The sequence below is a fragment of the Bacillus rossius genome (genome assembly GCF_032445375.1).
Source record: "Bacillus rossius redtenbacheri isolate Brsri chromosome 4 unlocalized genomic scaffold, Brsri_v3 Brsri_v3_scf4_2, whole genome shotgun sequence".
Lineage (NCBI taxonomy): Eukaryota > Metazoa > Arthropoda > Insecta > Phasmatodea > Bacillidae > Bacillus > Bacillus rossius.
Genome location: NW_026962011.1, coordinates 15,337,100 through 15,359,265, shown reverse-complemented (window position 1 = coordinate 15,359,265; position 22,166 = coordinate 15,337,100). Strand labels below are relative to the sequence as shown.

Below are 22,166 nucleotides of genomic sequence, written 5' to 3'. Positions count from 1 at the left end.
CAAGTGAGCTTCAACACGAGGTAGTCACCTAAGTATGCATCACTATGAGTTTATACACGTGTGTGCAATGTATTTGGAATGTTACAATATTTCAGCAGATTAAGGGGTTACTATCCTAGTAGATTTTTTGTTTTTAAAATGTTGTGGCTTAGATCATGTTTATGTAAAACTAGTATAATAACCAAAGTTATTTACAAAGTTATAATTTTATCAGTTAAATAATTTGTTCATATAATTAAGTTACTTAAAGACCAAATATGTTATCACCCATAGAATGAAACAATGTTTTTTTTAATTATATGATATACATTCTAAGTTAAACATTTTATGTAGACGATGTAAAACTCTTTCTTTTAGGGTACGAATCAAATTTTTTAACAATTTATTATTTTTTTTTTCGTAATCTCACAACCCTTGTGTCCAAAATATGGAGGGAAAAAAATCATAATGATTAAATGTTTTTTTAATATTATTCTTATACTGAAATAATCTAACGACGAAGTGTACATATAAAACTGTAAATTATATCATGTCATTATTTCAGCTCATGGTTCAAATGGTTCAAATATACATTGGTTCTTGAAACCATAGCATCATCAAATATTTTGATTAATTTGTAAATAATGATGAAATGGTGGTGGTTAAGTAATGCAGGAAGTGAAGTCGCAGCGTGAAGTCGACCATGATGGACTAGGGAAGATTAGGTGTCACTCGGCGCCTACAGTGCCAGCTCGCAATCCTCAAGGTCCTTCCGCAACTGTCGTGAGTCACGGTTAAACTTGCCGACTTTCTGAGAGGCAGAAATTTTACAAAATGAAAATATATATTTACCGCATATTTTTTTGCATAATTAGCCGGAAATTTTTAATTTTTAACGTTTTCGTGCAGCATGTACGAGGAGAATGAAATGGAACATAAAACTGGAACATTTTACGTTTTAAAGTCAATTTTTCCTGATTTCTATGTGTTATGATTTAATTTTTTTTTAAATTAATTTTACCCGGCTTGAATGATTTTGAAAGGCTAAATAAAATCTTGAAAATTCTTTGTGAATGAATTTAAAACCATAACACGCAGTAACCACCAGCTTAAACCCAGAGTAGTTTAGTTATTTATTGCATTTGGATCTCTCTTTTTAAAGCTCATTATGCAAAACATTTTTTTGACATGACAACGTCTAATAAATTGATGAACGCCGGCTGCACGCACGAAAAAGGATGACTCATTGTCCGGTTACGCACATTTTCCCGTTACGCTTTTTCCCGTTACGCTCATTGTACGCTTGCGCTGCATCTATCTCCCACTCGAGTGAAACAACCATCAATTTTACTTTTTCGAGGCACATTAAACTTGAAACACTCCCATTCGTTTCCTACTTTTCCTATCATCGTCCTATCCTCAACAGAATAACACAGATTGGAAGAGGTTAAATAGCAAACACGTACAAAAGTTATAGCTAAAATAATCCGTTCCTTAAAGTAATAAACACATTTGAATTAATGAGTGCAAATATAATTAAATTTATCAATTAAATTGTTCATTTCATTTCACTCCTTCTTTGTATCCATACAAAATGGTGACAATTCAATTAAAAAATGATTCAATTTTATTCGTAAAAGTATGCAATCGTTTCATCAATGTTTTTTATGACGTTGTCACGTTAAACTATCGTCGGTAAAACGAATTCACAGACAACCAATTTTTTTTTTAAGTTCGGCTCCAATCAAAAAAAAAAAAGTGTACAGGTTTGAAAAGCGCGTGGGCCGCGTGTCGGCAGGCCAACCCGGGCTACGTGGTGCGCCTGAGCGTGGACCACTTCCGCCTGCCGTGCGCCTCGCAGTGGCTGAAGGTGCGCGACGGCGACTCGCTGTCGGCGCGGCTGGCGGCGCAGCTGGCGGGCGGCCGCGCCTCGGCGCGCTCCGTCACGTCGTCGGGCCCCAGCCTGCTGCTCGAGTTCTTCACGGACGAGCTGCTGGCCGGCGGCGCCGAGTGCGGCGGGGGGTTCCTCGCGCACGCGCAGCAGCTGGGTGAGCGGTGGCGGACACGGGGCTCGACCCCAGCTCACGCTAGGCTTCATCAAGGCAAACAAACACTAAAACAATACTGTTTTTTTTCTCCCTAACCTAAGTTAAAACTAAGTGTGTAAGGGAAGGGTCTAGGTAGGGTAGACTCTAAGTGCGTCTCAGGGCAAGCCCTATATACGCTCTAAACATGCGGTTTTTTTTTAACCATGTGCTAGGAGGGGATTGGCCAGCCATGGTAGACGTTTTCGCCATGACTAACTCCCCTCACTCTTAATTCTAGACAAAAAACTAGATAAGTTGGGCCCAGGTAAAACCTCCATGGACAGAGGGAAAACCCAGGGCGCGTACATGCGGGATGCAAAGGGTCATGCATTATTACAAGCAGGTGGATTACAGGAATAGAAGGATGGTCCTGGAAGAAGAGTGGGGCAAGGTAAAAACCAATAGTGAACCCAGATGCATTTGGAGGGGGCTTGAGCCCCTCAGCTCCCCCCCCCCCCCTGGATCTGCTACTGTGGGTGAGCCCTACCTCCCCTCCCTTTCCGCCTCGGCCGAGCCAGGGCTCGGACTGTGTTGTCCCGGCACCACCTCGTACACGTCAATAAACAAAACAAAACTAAATAAAATCTAAATATCTAATTTTCGATTATCTATTCTGCGGACTAAAATAACACACAAAATTATACGCCAATTTTCACAACTGGGGTGCGCCGCGGGACATAGCGAGGAGTAAAAAAAAAGTCCAATAATTGAATATTCAGATATGTTTTTAATTAAAAAAAATATTCTTGGATGAAACATCAATTAAACTATAACAATATGCGCCAATTTTTGTAATAAATGCAAAATATTGTCTCGAAAAAGACGTATTTTGTACAGCATGCAAAAATAACCACACCCATGTGTTGTACAAAGTTAAAATATCCTTATTTTTGCACTACAAACTGTGTCTTTACAACCGGTTTCCAAAAGGGACCTTATGGAAAAGTACAGAAATTATATATTTTTTTAATGTCCAGTACAGTTCGCAGCATTTGCGGCTCAACTAACAGCATACTTTGTTACTGCGAGCAAAATTGGACACCGATATATTTTACTCATAAGTAGCTTGTCATTGTAGTCTCAATAAACTAAAAAATAACTATAAACGCTATAGGGTAAGTAGTTTAATGTTAAAAAAGTAACGCTTATTTTTAGGAAAAAACTTACAAATGTAAGATAGACAACAAAAGCTCCTAGTATTATTGTAATTGAGATAAACATAATTATAAAATTTAATTAATATCCAAATCATACAAAAAGAAACCACGTTAACTTGTTTTATTAGTAACATAACTAACAATCTCGTTAGATGAAGTTTAAATATAATATAATTTTTTTTTTCACAAAAACCAGAGAGTATCTTTAAATTCATGTATACTACAGTAAGAATTTTGAAAAATTCATTAATTGCTTTTATTTATGCTCTTGTTGGGATTATCCCTCTTATGATCGAAAACATAACATTCCTATTAGTTCACCTAGTTTGCCTACTACTGCATGTAGCTTAAAATACCTAGCTTAAATAGTTGTGTGTGAGGCTAATAACACAAAATAAAGTATAATTAAAATAAATGTATGCAGTTGCATAACATCTTATTTAAAAATGAAAATCATGCAAAAATCTCTTGTGTGCGAGTAAGAGAGTTCTACTTGCCCTGGGTATTCTAAACTTGCTGAGCGATATTTTCCACCAACGAGTAGCTAGTAAACTGGCATAATGTAATTACGTCTTATCGATAGACAAGGAATCGGCAGAAGTCCTACAGAGAGGCATTTATTTGCCTGGAGTGATTAACGTAATCCGTAAAAAAATATAAAATTATGTTTTCCTAATTGGGATTCAAACTTGGGTCGTCTTCAGCGCAAGTTCAGAGTTTTAATGTTGAGCTACATCTCTCGATAGTGATAAAGAAAAAAAATACAATTATATTGTGTTAAGAATGTAAAGTTTTAAACGGTTCTCTAATGATGGGGTTAAACAAATTACAAAGTTCCTTCTAAGTGCAACCTCTTTGTTTGTTTTTTCCAAGGTCTCATCGTTACACGGCGTGACATTTGTTGTAGTAATTATTACCGCTTGTGAATTAACACGTAATAAAGTGTTACCTTTTTATTTGATAAAGTTAGGTTTGTTTGTAAGGTTATGAGCACTGCTTTCGAAGTGAAAGTTGGTTGTCAGTCATTAATACAACTCCTTATATTGGTAAATATTAGTGACGCTAGGTGCGGGCACTATGAATACCAACACTTTCTCAAAAATAATTAGGTTAAAGCTTTTGTTTTATAGTATGCAGTGTAACAATACGATATAAAACTTTTAAGCTTTTAAATATGTACCTACCTCTCCAATAATTATAACTTCTTAAAGTGGAAAACTTTTTTTGTAAATTAAAAACATTTTTTTTAAACAAATTTTCAAACACTGTCTTAAAAACTACAAAAAACAGCGCAAATAGTAAATAAACATAATTTACTCTTCATCTAGATGTTATTGAAGGTATTGTATTTCTCTTATTCATGATGAACTTCGAATTTCCCTGTGGATTTTGTCTGAACTACAGAAATGTCTTAATAAATGTATAATATTTTCATTGAAGTTTTAATCATTTGAAAACTTACTTTCACACATGTTTTACATTCAAGTGTGCTTTATGTTAGATTTCGTGTCGCGCCTCGTTGTATTTCACGGAGTTTTCGTGGCTCCGTCGGCAAAAGGACACGAATATCCATTAACGGTATTAAAATCCCGTGTCAACAAAGTGCAAGGAACTTCAGGCAACAAGTTTACTTGTTGCGCGACCTCCGAAAGGAAACTTTTTTTGCCGAGTTCACGAAAGAAGGAACGTCACCCACACGTACAGCAGCAGAGATTTATGTTGGGTTTACATTAGCGCGACGCAATGGACGAAACACGGAATAAACATTTTTCTATGCCAACCACGTTGCCAAAACACCTGTGCTTTCAGTGCCAAAAAAATCGCTATTTTGACAGAATTTCCGATCAGAAAGACTTCATATTTTCATCGCATTGCGGGCGTAATGTTGCTGAATCGCATGTTGGAATTTTGTTTTCGATTGACGACGGGACGGTTACATTGTACATTGATCATATTATTATTATTTGTATATTTTTAAAAGTTTTTCTTTGTTAAATATATTTTGTAAATATTACGCGAAGTTATATTTCCGAATGAATGTTAAATTTGTAATTATTTTATTTCTCCTAATAAGTCGATTAAAAAAACATTATCAACATGCATAGCTGTAGTATGTGTGGTGAATATTTTATCACCAGAAATATTTTTCAATAATAAATTTCTTAGTTTGTTAAGTTTGCAATTACCCGATATCAATGCGTAACATCTTAGTTTTCGGTATACGGCATTTGGTAGGAGTAATTTTGTGAATACGACGGAAGTCAAGAGACGGAAACGTATAACAATTACAGTGCTGCCATCTGTGACGAATGGCGTGAACCAAAAATTTTAAAACATTTTAGTATTAACTGTTAAATGTTTTTTTTTTTAAACAATGTGGGCAGTGTTTTAATAAAATTCATTTTCAAAAATCAGGTCCAAAGCCGGGGTTTACTATTTTTTCAAGTATTTTTTCGCTTTTATCGCAGTCGTTACATTATATAGTTTAAAAAATACTGAAAGACTATTACTACATATTTTTTTCTGTCGCGTGCGTTACGCTATTGTGATTACAGCATAACACGTTCAGAAACGAGTTAATTCGGCTCGCCTTCGATGATCAACGATTTTAGACTGTTGTGCCTAAGAGAAACGGGTTAACAAAGAAAAACCAGGGTTTAAACCCTGTGGAACGTGTACTACTAGATATATGTTATCAAACAACCGTTTAGGTGCTTGTTTTTCTTTTCGCTACATGCGTTGAAACTTCCGCCCGCAGCTGCGGCAAGAAGTCGTGGCATTTAACGGGTTTGTTTTTGTAATCAGGCCGCCCTCCCTTGCGGTGGCTTCGCGGCGAGGAAAAACGACGAGAATAACATTTTCACGAAATTTCGCGGGCACCGTGTGCGAGATAGCTAACCGCTTCCGAGCTTTTACTCACGCAGGCAGTTTTCTCAGCTTGCCGTCGCTGCGATGCTGCAACTTCCCAAATAAGTTGCTTTATTCCTAAGTAGCGCGAAGAATTTGTATCGCGTGGGTGTAAGATAAAAGATAAGCAACTTAACATTAAAACCCACGAATTTAATTAAGGGACTTTGAAATAATTCCCGTAAGTTGAATTAAATTACGTGCGTTTCAATTCTCATCGTTGATGCGCATATCCATTAATAATGTTATTCCAGTACGTACGGCTTATTTAATTTAAAAAAATATACTTATTAAGTTATTAATACAAAGATTAAAAATCATAAACTCTAAAACCGAAGTTAAATATAAACATACCTACGTTAGCTCTCAGTTTATCTCTATCCTATCTTATAAATGTACATGCGAATGTAGGTACGCGTGTCTTTCCCAAATTTGCTGTTTCCGAAAAACAAGGATGTGTATTTTACTGACGCAGCCTTAACCGAAATACACATTAAGCTCAAGGCACTGTTCAGTGAGAAACTATTCGTGAAAAATATCCTAATTGTTTTGACGATAACACAACCTGATGTATCAAGAACGAAATGTTTTTATGGCACTCAAATTTGGTTTTGCTTTTACAAATTGTATATACTTTGTTTTCAGGAAATTTTCTATTTCAACATTCAGGTTAATAATTTAACAGAAAAAGGACATTATATTTGGCTGGCTGGTCAACAGTACATAGTACATTTTAATAACACATAACGTCACGAACCCCTGAAAGTCTAATGGTCACTCGTCCTTTCACGAAAGGCTACATCGGCGATTTTGTAAAGATCCATGGAACGGTACGGAAGGTTAACAAAAATGGTAGACAACTTTCAAAGAGCACTTTTTCAAAGACATGTGAAACGAAATATCTTTGATGCGGTATTTTTTGTTCAATAAATTCCTGCTGTTGACCTTGTAAATCAGGCCCAATTTTGCACTGCAAGCTTTTTTTAATTGATTCGCTCAGAGTTTATCGTTAATTCACTTCAGAACAGTGTTTCCTGTTATTAGCTGGTTAAATTTCTCATTACACATTTTCACAGTCGGTATTCCGAATTAATAACGAATTGACTTTACTTATAAGGCAACATCGCTTATCCGACATAGCAGAGCTCATTGTTGTGTTGATTATAAATATTTGGACTATACAGTGGAGACTCCTTTATCTTTACCAAAAATTTCGTATTATCAATGTTCCTCCGAAAAAAAAATCAAAACAAAAATCAAATACCTAACAGTCTTAAAAAATAACTGCAAGCGTAGTAATTTTCTGTTGCTCCCAATTTTGGCGTTGTAAGGTTATTTGTGATGTGTGAACTTCTTAGCTTTCGGTATACGACATTTGGTAAGAATAATTTCGTGAATGGAACGAAAGTATCATGGAAAGTAAATGTGAAAACACGGTGCTGTCATCTGTAGAAGTCTCGGAAATTTATAAAATATGGTGGACTTGTGTGATTTACCCGTATATATTGCTTTCGTGAACATCGGAGTGTTTAAACTACGCGTAGATATAAAAAAATAAAACTTTATAATAGTACAAATATCTTTTATACTTTATGTTATAATTTATAGTCATAAAAAGAAATAATGGCAATTTAAAATATACGCATTAAAATTTTGAAAATGCTTGGATAACATTGAAATGTTGAGATGGCGCATAGTTCATCATACTGTAGACTCATAACAAATTGTTAACATACAAATATTCGACATCATGATGACTAAAAGAATTTCGTGAGTAATTTTTACTGTTAAATCTTGAATGTTGAATCAGCTAAGTTTGTAGGAAGTATTAACAGATCGATTTCTGTCGTTTAAGCACAGATAAATATACCTATGGCCGGTTTCACCAATGTCCCCTAACTTTTAAGGGCTGCTTAAGGCATGTGTAAGGGCTGCCTAGCACATTGAATCGTTTCACCAACAGTTAAGGAACTCTTAAGTAATCTTAAGCATCCCTTAGTTTAAGTGGTGGAAATCGGGCCCCTAACTATTTAAGCGGCACTTACTGTCACAAAACAAGAAAAATAAAATGGATGCCGTGGAGGAATACGAAGAACTAGCCGAAGATGAACATTTTATTTTTGATATAAATGTTATTGCTGAAGTTATGGAACATTTTTAAGGTGAACTTAATGTGAAATCCTTTATTATAAATGCATTCGATAATGTTTACATACTCCACTTTTATTTAAGAACTCATTTAATAATGAAGTAATTAAAGGTTTTTCTTTTGAAAAGTTTAAAAAAAAAACATTTATTACAAGGAATTTTGTATGTCCTAAAGGAAATAAACTGATATTTTTTTTATTTTCATCTGCTATTAAAACTTAGTTTAAACTTAGACAAAATTACAATAGCGAATAAATTCTCCCATGCTGCGTCCTTTTCTTTGCACGAAACAGCATCCGTCCTCTTATTTTCTATTATATTTTTATGCCTCTCAACTAGGCGCAACACCTTCATTTTCTCATCAGAAGAAAAGTTTTGCGTTTTCATTCTCTTTGTTTCAAACATTTTCACACTACTTTGCAACGACCATATAGCTACTACTTTCCGTGAAAATACACTAACATCGTAACATCCAATTACCGCGAAATTAATAAACATTCAGATATTTGTTTACTGTTTAGTAAAAATATTTAATTGGCTTATGTATGACACGTGACAACAAGTTCATAGCACTAACCTGAAAACTATTAGTACTTATATCTGTACGAACCCTCGCTCTATGGCAAGCCATTCCCTAACCAAGCAACCCCTACATAAGTGAATGTGACGATGGTGAAAACCAATTTCGTGAGAATTGACTTTAAGGAACGCCTAAACTTAAGCAGTCCTTTGCTGAGGGTGTGTTTAGGAGGCGTTGGTAAAAACGGCCACTAGTGTTATAACATGTGTTTTAAAATGTTTCAGTTAAATTAGGTTTTAATGTACCCATTGAACAGCAACTTTTAGTTGGAAAAATGCTTAAAGGATATTGTCTCGTTCGTTATGCTTTAGGAACCAACTAAATGTTAATATCTATGATACCATGTTTGTTCTAACACAATTAATTTTCTTAGCTAATAAATAATAGGTATTATTTAAGTGGCGATGAAACTTGCTTATGAATATTCATGTTTACAAAATCATTCCAGGATATTTTATTTTAAAATTGACGTAAGATGTACTGGTACCGGCAGACGTTTGTGCATGATTGTGGGGAAGAGATGTGCGCTCAAATTAGACTAAGCTATCAGCTGTTCTAAAGAAAATTCAGCTGAGACGAGATATTGACAGAGAGTATTTGGAGTTATATATTTATTCCGGTCAGTTAAGTATTTGTACTAGATTTTTAATAATTACGTTGTTGTACTCTGTTAAACCCATTTAAATATAAATTTAAGCACTGGAAATTTTGTAGTTGCTTGAATTTAGAACAATTCGTACAAGTTGTATTATTTATTGGTGCGAATGAGTGATAATACATTTTAATCTGTGCCCAATGACTGGACGTTTTAAGTATGTATTTTTTTTGTTCAGAGGAAATTTTACGCACGTGTTTTATTTCATAATTTTTAATTTTCATTTGTTTGTAACCAAGCACAGTAAGTACAAACGTTTTCGTAAGTGTGGTAGTATAGTAAAGTGATGTTTACTGTAACAATATTTTTTTAATTAACTGACTTAAAAGAAAATGCGAACACTGTTATATGTTGCAGCTGACAAATGCCTCTCAGTGACGTAGCTAAGGTGACTGGCGCCACTGGCCAGAATTGAAAATGGCGCCCCCTCTTGGATTAAAAGAGGGAGAAGGGGGGGGGGGGCATCCCTGCCACCCGCTTGCTACGCCACTGATGCCTCTGTGTAACGAATGGTTCTCTAATGTTTGCTGTTGTTACTTCAAAACGAAAAGCAGATGTTTTTAGGTCCGCGCGTACGCCGCTGGGCCGTGCCGTCGTTGTATCGGCCACAGACCCGTGGCCGAGTCGGGGCGGGTCGGAGGGGGGGGGGGGGGGGTGTCTGTGGCTGACTGTGTGGACGCGGGTGTCTGCAGCCGTGGCGCAGGGGAACACCTCCTCCACCTCCTCGCCGCCGCCGCTGGTGTCGCAGGCGCCCGTCGGCGGTCTGCGGGCGGTTCACGTGGCCTCCGTGGTGTTCGTGGCGGCCGTCATGGCCGTGTCCGCCTGCCTCGCGGCGCAGTACGTCTTCAGGTGCGTCCGCGCGCCACGTGTACCCCGTCGAGTGTTTCATAATCAACACGATGGACAGTGCGGCCATTTCAGGTGACGCCGCGTCCGCCATCTTGGAATCCGCCGGGGTCCTGAGAGGCGAACACGCCCAAAACATAGCCGAATAAAAAAAAATCAGAAATAAAAAAATGAAACATAAACCAACATTTAGGTTTGAATGTGTTCGTCTGGGCTGTCATCGTCGTATTGTCCGTAAAACCTGTTTCGATTTATTGTTGAGTCCATTTGTTAGACATAATATTATTTATACTTGTCCTCTGTGGGTTGATGTTTTCATTTTATTCTTATTTTGCATTCTTGAGTATTTTTCCATGACAAACAGTGGGAAACTGCAATGGCTTATTTCCAAAAAAAAAAAAAAAAATGTATAAAATTCTTTGGGAATATTATGGCTTCTGAACAGTGTCTGCTGCGAACTTCATCCAAACAGAATACTAGCTAACCACAACAGTATCCCTGATAGTATTTATTTGTTGGAAGATTCTTTAAGCGTGTCGGCTCCGGCCCAAGGGAGGCGAGACTGCAGAGATATTTTATGTGTACATTTTTAAATCATACATTGTTAGAGACCACAAAAAAATTCGCGGATTTATTTCGCGACATGCTGAAATTCAAGAACGTATAACTTTTAGCTGCTTTTGCCATAGGCTCACTGTTAATCTGGACGACTCTGAGCAATGCATAATGGGTAGAGACATGAAAATTCGTGGATTCATTTCGCGATGGACTAGAATCCAAATACGTCTGCGTTTTTGCTGCTTGACTGATTGGGCCACAGTTTTCTGGGCCAATTAAAAACCTCTAAAAAAATAAGTAACGAATCACGAGCATCCCAGTTAACAGGTGTCACGAGTCAGAAGCCAATGAGCATGTGTAATTTTCCCGAGTGCATAGAGGCTCTATCCTAATTTTTCCGGTCTCTAGTAACGGTAAACCTTAAACCAAAGAAGAATCACAGAAACACCAGTTCAGAGACGCCTCACATGTCAGTAGCGCATGAACTGGTGTTATTTGCCCGAGTAGACAGAGGACTATCATGAAGGACATCAAAATCACAAATTTTGCCAGTTTTTTGTTATGAATCTGTATAATTAAGGAAATGAATTTTTTTTCCAGAAAAAAAAACTTTTTCTTGCTAAACTGCAATAAGGTATGCCCACGCTAGCGATTGTTTCTTTGTGATTGGCGGCCGTCAGCAAGATAAGCCCATTACCCTTTTTGACCGGGACATTCAAGATGCGTTTTCTTCCACACTGAATTGCTGTGATTGGAGTACTGAAAGTTAACTTGCGCCTTTAAGAAACTCAATTAATCTCGAATCTTATATGATGCTACAGAGTTTTAACTCTCAGCTAGGCTTCAAATATTTTCGCAAAAAACGACATGCCCCTACACCTTGCTTTTACTGAACATACCTAGGGGAAAGTATTTTTTTTCCCCCTCGAGAAGATTTTGAGTATAGTTGTGTGTTAAAACAATGTAGCATCGTCTGTGTTTCGTGATCGGTCGAGTTTATCTCAGAAACATGGTTACTGTTCACACAAGAATCACAGCATTTTTGTGCGGAATCAAACGCGTCCTGAATGACCCAGTCAAGTAGGACACTGGCTTTTATTGCATACGGCAGTAAATCACAAGTAAAATAACGTTTGCGTACCTCCTTGCAGTACAATAGGCGTTCAGAATTTTTCGCGAGAAACCCATGACTAGAGACCTGCAAAATTCGTGGATTCAATGACCTCCAGGATAGACTCTACTACACTCTACACACTCGGGCAAATGCCACCTGTTCATTGGCTGCTGACTTGTGAGTCGTCTCGTCCAAGTGACTGTGATTCGACACTTCTTTGAGCGAGGGTCTCTAATTGGCCCTCATTACTCCAGATTAACAGTGAACCAATTGCAGAAGCAGCGCTAAGGTATAATTATTTGAACTGTATCATATCACGAAATGAATCCGCAAATTTAGCAGGTCTCTACCCATGACCCTTGGTGTATTGTTTACCATGCATATAGATTGTTTATGTGTCGGAGAGTGATAAAGACTACACATAATAATGAAGTTTCATCCCTAAGGGAGTGAAAAAGGGGCAAATTAGGTTTTGTAATAGAAAAATCCTAGGCGGTAGATCCTAGACACATGAACAGTGTGTCATTTCTCTATGACCACCACACGGCCATATAGTAAGGTCTGGCAACTTCCTATCCTTCTCCTTGGCGAAACTCATCCGCTTAGCGAAGCTCGCGACTACTAGCGAACTAAAGGCGGTAATAACATTTTTCGTCAATATATTGCGATGACTTGAATTTGTAATGCGCTATCGTTTGGTACGTCCGTCACGACTTGCCCAGGGGTTCACCTGCCTTCCCACAAAATGAAGCTGAAGTTTGGCGTCCCGGTTTTTCTTGTGCGTACCCTTGATGCACCGAGATTGTGCAATCAACGGGACTTTAAAATCAAAAATCTCCATTTTTTCTTCAAGTGTACGTGCTGCAGACTAGAGACTCGGCAGTGAGGTTCCTTACATTGTGATTTGTTCAGTCCCGGACAAGGCCGGGTAATTCAGCCAGTGCACTGATGAATGCAGGAAGTTTACATAGTTTTCTTTAAAGTTCTAATTTGTGTGTTAAAATATACCAACAAAATAATAACCGTACAGAATTTCAGACAGGTAGCATTTTTGACGTGACAACGTCTAATAAATCGATGAACGCCGGCTGCACGCATGGAAATGTGTTCCGTTACGTTACGCACATTGTCTTGTTTCGCTGTGTCCCGTTACGCTCATTTTATATTGCTCTTTGCTAACCTGAACCTCCTAGCATTGCGACCGAGTCCGTGGCGTAGTTCTGTTTTCATGCATTTCAATGTAACATTTTCATTACTCTTTGCTAACCCGTTCCTCCTAGCATTGCTGCAGAGTCCGTGGCGCAAATATATTATTTTTGATTGCATTTTGGTGTTGGGTAAGCCATTTTCCTTCACATCATCCTTGAAACACTCCCATTCGTTTCCTACTTTTCCTATAATCGTCCTATCCTTAACAGAATAACACAGATTGGAAGACGTTAAATAGCAAACATGTATAAAAGTTATAGTTAAAATAATCTCTTCGTTAAAGTAATAAACATATTTGAATTAATGAGTGCAAATAAAAGTACATTTATCAATTAAATTGTAGATTTAATTTCACTCATTCTTTGTATCCATACAAAATAGTGATAATTCAATAAAAATGATTCAATTTTATTCATAAAAGTATGCAATCATTTCATCAATGTTAAGTTATGACGTTGTCACGTTTAACTATCGTCCGTAAACCGACTTTACAGACAACCATTTTTTTTTAAATTTGGACATTAAAAAAATGAAATAAAATATTTTTGAAAAAAAAAGATATATTTTCCCTTTATAGGTAATTGCAGCAAAAATTCCCGGTGCACAAAATATTGCAATGGTGTCAAAAAAAAGCATGATTAATAAATACAAGAAATTCTGGTCTCTGTTTATGAAGACATTAGTTTGACATTGCTGAGATGTGGTGTATGTAAGGGAGCAATTGGAAGAAAGCCGCGTGCCCGGGGCAGGTACCGCAAGTACCAGCGCGCGGCCGCCGCCGACGACTGCGACTCCGCCCCCGGCTCGCTGGCGCTGTCGCGGAGCAGGGCCGCCTCCAGCGCCACGCTGCTGTCCGAGGTGATCTCGCTGCGGCGCTTCCGCGGCCGCCCCCAGCACGCCCGCCTCCGGGAGGAGGAGGAGGAGGCGGCGGGCGAGGCGCGCGGCGAGACCGACTCGGCCGCCGACTCCGAGCCGTGAGTTACCATCGCCATCGCCATCTGACAACACCTCACAATCCACTTCTGGAGCAGAAACACCATGTGAAAGTGTGTGTGTTTTTTTTTGTTTTTTTTTTGTCCTTATTTAATGCAGAAGCGGAGAAACAAAGCGTCATGATTTATTTATTTTATTTTTTTTGCAAATAGATAGTTTATGGGCCAGAGATTGACATCCAGCGGTACCCAAACGGTGGGTCGCAACTCGATCCTTAAACTATAATAAAACATCGATTAAACCATCAGAAAAGATTAGAAAAATCGAAACATATATATTGCTAAATAAATGTTTTGCTATAAAGTGCTTATATTTTGTCAACCATTTTCAAACCAGAACACAAATTGTTTATCAACAATCAATCGGTATCATAAAAAAGCATATATATTTATGGAATAATGGTGGTAAATTATGTATACATAAGGAAAGGATACGATACAAATAAGTTTTTTTACTTCACCATGGACCGATAGACCGTGGACGTATTCCTATAAGGAAAGGTGGGTCGCCCGCTGAAAAGGTTTGGGAACCACTGACATAGACTATATATAATTATTAAATTTCATACCTAATGAGTGAAAAAGGGGTAAATTCAGTTTTATAATAGAAAATTTTAGGGGGTAGGTCATAGACAGTGATTTTGTGTCAATAGCTCTATGTCCGCCACACGGCCATATAGTAAGGTCTGGCAACTTCCTAGCCTTCTCCTTGGCGAAACTCATCTGCTTAGCGGAGCTCGCGACTACTAGCGAACTAAAGGCGCTAATAACATTTTAGTTTAGAACTTCTGCAATATGTAGCGTTGCTTTCAATCCGTAACGCGCTATCGTTTGGTAAAATCGTAATTGATGCTTTGCCAAGCCTGGTAAATCAAATATTTAATTAGGTAGACTGCTCATACAACAAAAATAAGCGTTTCCTTTTGTTTTCTATTTTTTTTATTTTAATTTAATTCTAGCAACCTCTGCGGAAATATGTAACTTCGCATTCCAACACGAAGTTGTTTCTCTTCCAGAGAGTACGAAGTGATACATGCGGACCGCAAGGAAGAGCGCGAGGCCGTGGGCTCGGACAAGAGCCCGGAAGATGGTAGCGGCTCCACTGTTTCCGCTTCCGACTCCTTTGCGCATGCGCGACCGGAACTTCCACGCATCCACAAACAAGCGACGATCCGCAAACTGAAGTGAGCGATTACAAAAAAGTATATTTTTTTGTGGTTTGCCGTCGTTAAATAATTGTATACATGCATAAATATTTCAAGAATAAGAACAGTTTAAACAACAGATATCCATAAAGTATTTTTTCCCTCGTAGTTCATTTTGCAACCACAGATACAAAATATAGCCACTACCATTGTATACGAAGACAAATCATGATCACACGTCTTAAGACCCGTTCTACAACGACACGGAAACGGATCACGTAAACGACGGATCTACAATGGCACGCATGGGGACACGTACCCGTACGTATTAACTCGGCAATGTTCAGCTCTTCCATTTATGTTACTCCGAAGGACCAATTGAAGCAGAGTATGTTGCCGCGGTGGTACCCATGTTTGCTAACATTTTGAATATTTGTAAAACATTTTTGAAGTGCAGGAATATCTAGTGTTCTATCAATATTTTGTGGTTTATTATTACTATGTACGTAAATCCTGACAATTTTTTTTCATCTCGGATCTCAAAAATAAAAATAAAAATATTTTTTGAAAAACGTGAAGTTTAATCTCATTGGTTGCCGTTTTGTTACTGTTCCTTGAGTTGTATAGCGACGGTCGGATAATGAAAATTAACTATATTGTTGGTCCGTATCCGTTACCGTGTCATTGTAGAACGGATCTTCTCCTCAGCTCTTAATTCTTAACTTTCAATCGTAAAGACCCCCACACACGATCAGTCAGTCGGAACTTATGGACTGACGAACTAATGGCTTCCCGTCATATCGGACTGTGCGCTTGAGAGACCTCAGTTCGAACTGCCAGTGCAAACTCTCAGTACAAGCAAGCAGTCCATCGGCTGGGTTTCGTGGCAGACATATTTGTTTATATTATTTGGTTGCTTTGCAATTTTCTTTCTTTTTTTAAACAAAGGTGTAACTTTAAATGATCCATTGAAAGTTTTTTCCCATATTATACGCAATTAATTTATATTTAATAATTATTATATTATATTAACAGCAAAAGCCACCACAAGACTGATCGTGTGTGGGGGAGGCTTCAGTTCAGTCCAAACTGTTCGGTCGGACTGCTCAGTCCGAACTGAGCACATGAACTGATCGTTCATGGGGGCCTTGAAGGTGTATGACCCGTTACAGATTATTTTATTTTTACTTTTAACACGCTTAAACTTGTAGACTTTTTTTAATAGCCACACTACAACAGAAAGAAAATAAAAAATCATACATTGCGTATTGTTTTGCACAATTAGCTGGCAAAGTTGAAATTTTTTTAAACATTAGCAGTATGGATCGGGAGAACCAAAATACTTAAAAAATTTTGTGTGTTTAAAAGCAATTTTTGGTGGCTACTGCGTTTTTATGGTTAAAAAAAACCTTTAGAAAAAAATGCATTTAAATTTATTTACCTTTCGAAATTGTACACATTCTAATGATTTTAAAAGTTCAGGCTACATTAATTTTTTTTTTCTGAAAGAAACAAAAAGTTTCAGTTTAGTATTACATTTTATTCTCCTTATCCATACTGCATAACGACGTCTAAATGAAACTTTGCCAGCTGACTATGCCAAACGTTTGCGATGTATATTCACGTGGTGAGAGTTGAGCCGCTTGAAACAGACGGCGAGCTGAGAGTGAGACGGTGAGCAGGGTCGCTCTGGCGCAGGAGCGACGGCGGCGGCCAGAAGGCGGACGGGGCGCCCGCACCGCCGGGACGGGACCCGCCCAGCGACGCCGAGAGCACCCGCAGCTGCGTCTCGGCGCTGAGCCGGCGTCCCGGCGCCCGCCGCCCCTCCAGCCGCGCCAGCGTGACCACGCTCGCCAACGTACGTTGCGCCCGAGGGCCGTAAGTCTCCGAGGTCTCTGTGTCTCCCTCTCTCTCCCTCTGACTCCCTCGCTGACACCGCGTGGTATCCTCGAGGAATGAAGCTATGATAGGGCTGTTTCAAGCTGTACACCTTTAAGAACAAAGGTGAATGGAATGGAGTCTTTGCGCGCCGTTGGCGGTGCCCGGTCGGCTGCAAACCCCTGGGCTTTCGGTACATGTGGTCGGGGAAGAGACCGAGATAACTTCGGGGTACTCCAGCCAGCTCTGGGAACGGCACCAGTGCAGGGGCGTAGCCAGAGGGGGGGGGGGGGGTTAGGGGTTCAAACACCTCCCCCCCCCCCTTAGCACCAAATCTTTAAATAATTTCTTATTCATCACACAAACAAATTTCATATTAAAATTAATAAAATTTTTACCATTACAATATTTAAATTTAAGTACCGAAAACTGCTAAAATAGCACTATTTTACAACTTAAATTCCAAATTTTCCCGGGGGAGGACCCCCCCGCTTCACTATGGGGGGGGGGGGGAGCATGCTTCTTAACACCCCCCATACACAAATCCTGGCTACGCCACTGCACCAGTGGTTAGCCCTAGACGTCGCCGAAATCAGTAGGCGTACGGGATGATCCTTGCTGAGTTTCCCTCTGCTGGCACAAGGTCACAACGGGCAGGTTTCGCACTCGGTGGCGGTGCTCCGATCGCTTGGAGCAGACTGTTCCCTAGCTTGATGATGAGTCGACGCGGTGAGCGGCGATACAGCTCCGGTTACTAGCCTGGGCAGCTGGGAGAGGTTTGGTAGGCCTCCGCCGGACCACGGGTTCCCTGGGTGACTGAGGAGACCCAGAGTGACGTGGTAGATCGGGGTAGGCACCAGCAGTGCTGACAAGTCGACAGACCTAAGGACACAGATAACTGTCTGATTAGCTGAGAGAGGCGGGGGGCAAAGGTTGTGACCAGGCTGGGATGGGTAGCCTCCGTTCTTCTAGTCATAAGCAGAGCTCTTACCAATTCCTCAATTGCGTATACGACGTATCCGTGAACTAAGAGCGCCGTGTTACAAAAAATTTAAAACTAGTAGGAGAAACCCTTTGAATGGATGTATGAATACTACCCCCACCCCCTCCTTAGACAAGATTAAGTTCTGGGTTCCACTTCCGAAAAAAAAAATTAAAAAGATAAACCAATAAACACTTTTTAAGATATCTGAAGACTCTTAAGTGCTTATTAAAAAACTTTAAAAACGTAAATAAAAATTGCCACTTATGAAAGAAGTATCCTTGTATAACCACAGCCATACATCAGTCATTTCAAGCTGGTTAACTAATTGCTATTGAAGGCGACCATGGCCCCTGCTCGCTCCATCCAGACTACGCCCATGTATCCTAAATCATTTACATTGAACAAAAAATAGTGTTATTGCTTATAATATAATAATTGTTTATAAAATATTATATTAATTATTTTGTATTTTTAATTTTATTTTAGAAACTGAAAGGCCAATTTTTACGTCATCCCTAGCATGAACCAGTATTATGTAATCATTTTGTATACGAGTACATGCTTATCCTTTGACACATACCTCTTAGTTATTTTTTGTAAATCCTTTATAAATCAATTAAGTTTGGATTCCTCAAAATATTAAAAAAAAAAAACTCTATTTTGTAGTGTTATGGACGATGTATGAAAAAAGTAATACATGTTATAGGCTAAACACTGAGATTAATTTAAAACTGTTTACAAAGCGATTGCATGATCTTATTTCATGCTAGGGTTGACGTAAAAATTGGCATTTAAGTTTATAAAATATTTCAATAAATTCTTATGAAGTTTATAAAACACTTTATAAATAAGTACCGATAGCCATATTATGCATTTATTTAAAATAATGGTCTAAAATACGATCCAAAATAAGAACGTTGTCTCACCCACCTTTCCCATCTGGATAGCAAATATATATATAATTTTGAACTGGAACTTAACGTTATTTCTTGCTGATGTATTGCTAACATCCATGATTGAGAATGCTCAGCTTATTGTAGCATTTGTACAAATAAAACATAGCGAGTGTATTTCAAGCTGTTGATTTCTAGTAAGAGTCCTCAAAATGCTACGGTTTGTTTTGCTAGCCGATTGTTAATCAAGCACTGACTTTAGACTCCGTATTAAAAATATTTACGAAAAATATATTTTTTAAATTGTTTTCTTTGCTGAAGTCTGACCATGGGCGGAGCCAGGATTTTGTAAAAAAAAAAAAAAAAAGGGGGGGGGGGGGGTGAACTGAAGCTATAACAAGAGTAAATTCTTGAAAGTCCTGTTTTTGGGAGTCTGAGGGCAGTTGCATGGAATGTCCCGTCTCCTCGTGCACAGAAAAGTGGCTGGTCCTGTTTTCCTCTCACAGAAAAGTTTTTAAAAGTTGATGCTGTAAGGGTGTATACGTCCATTTCAGGTCATTGTTTTATTTTTATGTTTAACATGGTTAACCTTGTAGACGTACATAATGGCCGAACTTCAAAAATTTTATATATACGTATATAGCTGGCAAAGTTGAACTTTTAACATTTTTGTGCAATGTGAGTAAGGAAAAACAAATAGGATAAATATTGAAAATGTTTGGGTTTAAAGGCAATGCTGATGGCTACTGCTTGATATGATTTAAAATTATTTCAGAAAAATTTGTGAAATGTTATTTATCATTTTAAATTCATAAAAATTCTGATGACTTTAAAAGACAAGGTAAATTTATATATATATATATATATATATATATATGTGTATATATATATTAAATTTAACCATATTGCATAGCAGCAAATAAAATTTACTTTACACCTAAAAATTTCCAGTTTAATATTTCATTTCATTCTCCTTGTTCCAACTGCACCAAGACGTAAAAATGTTTCTTTGCCAGCTAAATATGAAAAAGTTTTATATATATATATATATATATATATATATATATATATATATATATAAAATTTCCGTTTTGTGAAAAATCAGCCACTCAAAAAGTCTGAGATTTAATCGTATGGAACGTAAATAAAAAATAAGCAACCGGAACGGGACATAAACCATTAATACGCATTTTTGGCTATCTTTAACTTTTTTTTTCTGAAACTTGAACATTTTAAATAAAACGGTAGAGCCTTACACTATGTAATACAGCTTTAAAAATATGGCTGCTTGCTCTTATAATTTTACATGTTCAGTGGCCACAGATGGGGCCATATATTCGTTATTTCAAGCTGGTTAATTAAGTTTCTTTTGAGGGGGCCATGGTTTCAGTCTGAGGGCAGAGTGTATTGTGACGTGCGGAGCGGGTGTGTCGCAGGGCTGCTACTCCCCCGTGCTGAGCCTGCGGTCCAACCCCAAAGAGTGCAAGGACAAGCGCAACCTGGAGAAGCTGCTGGCGGGCTCGGAGTTCAGCCTGGCGGGCCACGACACCGACTTCGAGCTCGACTACTACGACTACAACGTGTCCAACGCCGGCGACGTGCCCGGCTCCTACCTCGGCATGGACCCCGCCTACCTCGTGTGGATACCTCCCTTCGCGCCCGGGTTCTGGGACGAGCGCGACGACGTGGTTCCCCCTTCCGCCGACAGGGACCACCAGCTGTCGCAGCTGGAGCTGCGCGAGCTGCCCGCCGCGGGGGAGAAGTACAGCCTGGGGCTGGTTCACGACGTGGCCGCGGAGCAGCGCGAGCGAGGCGGGCACGACCTGGAGATGGAGCAGCTGCTGCCGCCTGGCGGCGCGCTCGTCAACCCGGACGACTGCGGCGGCAACTCGGGCACGATCAAGAGGAATCGATCCGGCGCGCGGGTGGACGTGGTTCTCGACTCCCCCGCCAGGGTTCACTACCGCTTCCAGCCGGGCGAGAAGGAGACGCAGGTCGAGAAGTCGCCCAGCGGGCTCGCCGACTACTACGGCATCATCGGCGACGACGGAGACATCAAGTTCGCAGACGACGAGGACGACGATTCCGGGCTGGACAGGAAAAGCGATGACGACAATGTCGCGGAAACGAACAAGATAAATAATATGAAAGTGTGATATCCTGCTCACCTGCTGGATAAATGCGTGGCAGCGTTTACACTTGTATTTTGGCTGTGTTTTACCGTGATCGATGCATTTGATGTAGTTTTATTTTCTAACAGAGGGAAAGGAAACAGTAAATATATCAATTTTTGTTTTACAGTAGGCAGTAGAGGTTACACGATATTTTTTTTTTCAAGGGGGAAGGCGGAGTTTTTAAAAATAAAAAATTAGATTAAATATTTTAACACGTGTATATATTCCAAAATATTACATTACTACTGACACACTCACACTGGCATATGGACCTGCAGTAGTAGCCGTAGGCGACTTGGATTTTTTTCACACAGTAACATACTGTCTTCACTGATATTCTGTAAAATATTTTTTTCATATCATCGGGAGGAAGGGATATTCCCTCTTAACCCGCCTGCCCCTTTTTTCTGTTCGGTGCCTCCGCCTCTGAAGTACGGGTCAGAAGTTTTTCGTGCTGTCAGCGCAAGGGAGATGGAGGGCAATATGGGAATAAGTTGAAGATAATTTGTATCTGACGGCGCAGCAATCTCCCTGTGTGAAATTAACACGGCCATCAGGGATGTCAAGAGAAAATAATTTTGTCTAGCCATTATTTAGGCTAGTAGTATAGGATAGGGCATACTGGCGCACGGCTTCTGGCTGAGGATTGAAGATTGTTTACATTGTGACGTCACGGCGGCCATCTTGGAGGAGTGTAACGGGACACAGCGTAACGGGACAAGTTTGACCTTGACCTTTGACCCTCAAAATTCGCCAAAATTGGGCAAAAATTGCCCAAAATTCCTCAAAAATCGCCAAAATTTCAATTTTTTTGAAAAAAATTTCCGCCAAAAAATCTCAAATAATTCCACAATTCAAA

At 39.1% G+C, this 22,166-nt stretch overlaps 1 protein-coding gene across 1 annotated transcript in view; it reads left to right on the top strand.

The window, feature by feature from the left end:
* LOC134542316 (uncharacterized) overlaps window positions 1–21,951 on the top strand; it is a 94,773-nt gene extending 72,822 nt beyond the window's left edge. Inside the window, exons 7-12 of the mRNA XM_063386465.1 lie at window positions 1,778–2,027; window positions 10,206–10,362; window positions 13,990–14,214; window positions 15,249–15,416; window positions 17,076–17,235; window positions 20,570–21,951. Coding sequence (XP_063242535.1) covers window positions 1,778–2,027; window positions 10,206–10,362; window positions 13,990–14,214; window positions 15,249–15,416; window positions 17,076–17,235; window positions 20,570–21,289 — 1,680 coding nt within the window. The 3' untranslated portion in view covers window positions 21,290–21,951. The remainder of the gene's footprint in view (window positions 1–1,777; window positions 2,028–10,205; window positions 10,363–13,989; window positions 14,215–15,248; window positions 15,417–17,075; window positions 17,236–20,569) is intronic.
* The last annotated feature ends 215 nt before the right edge of the window (window positions 21,952–22,166 follow it).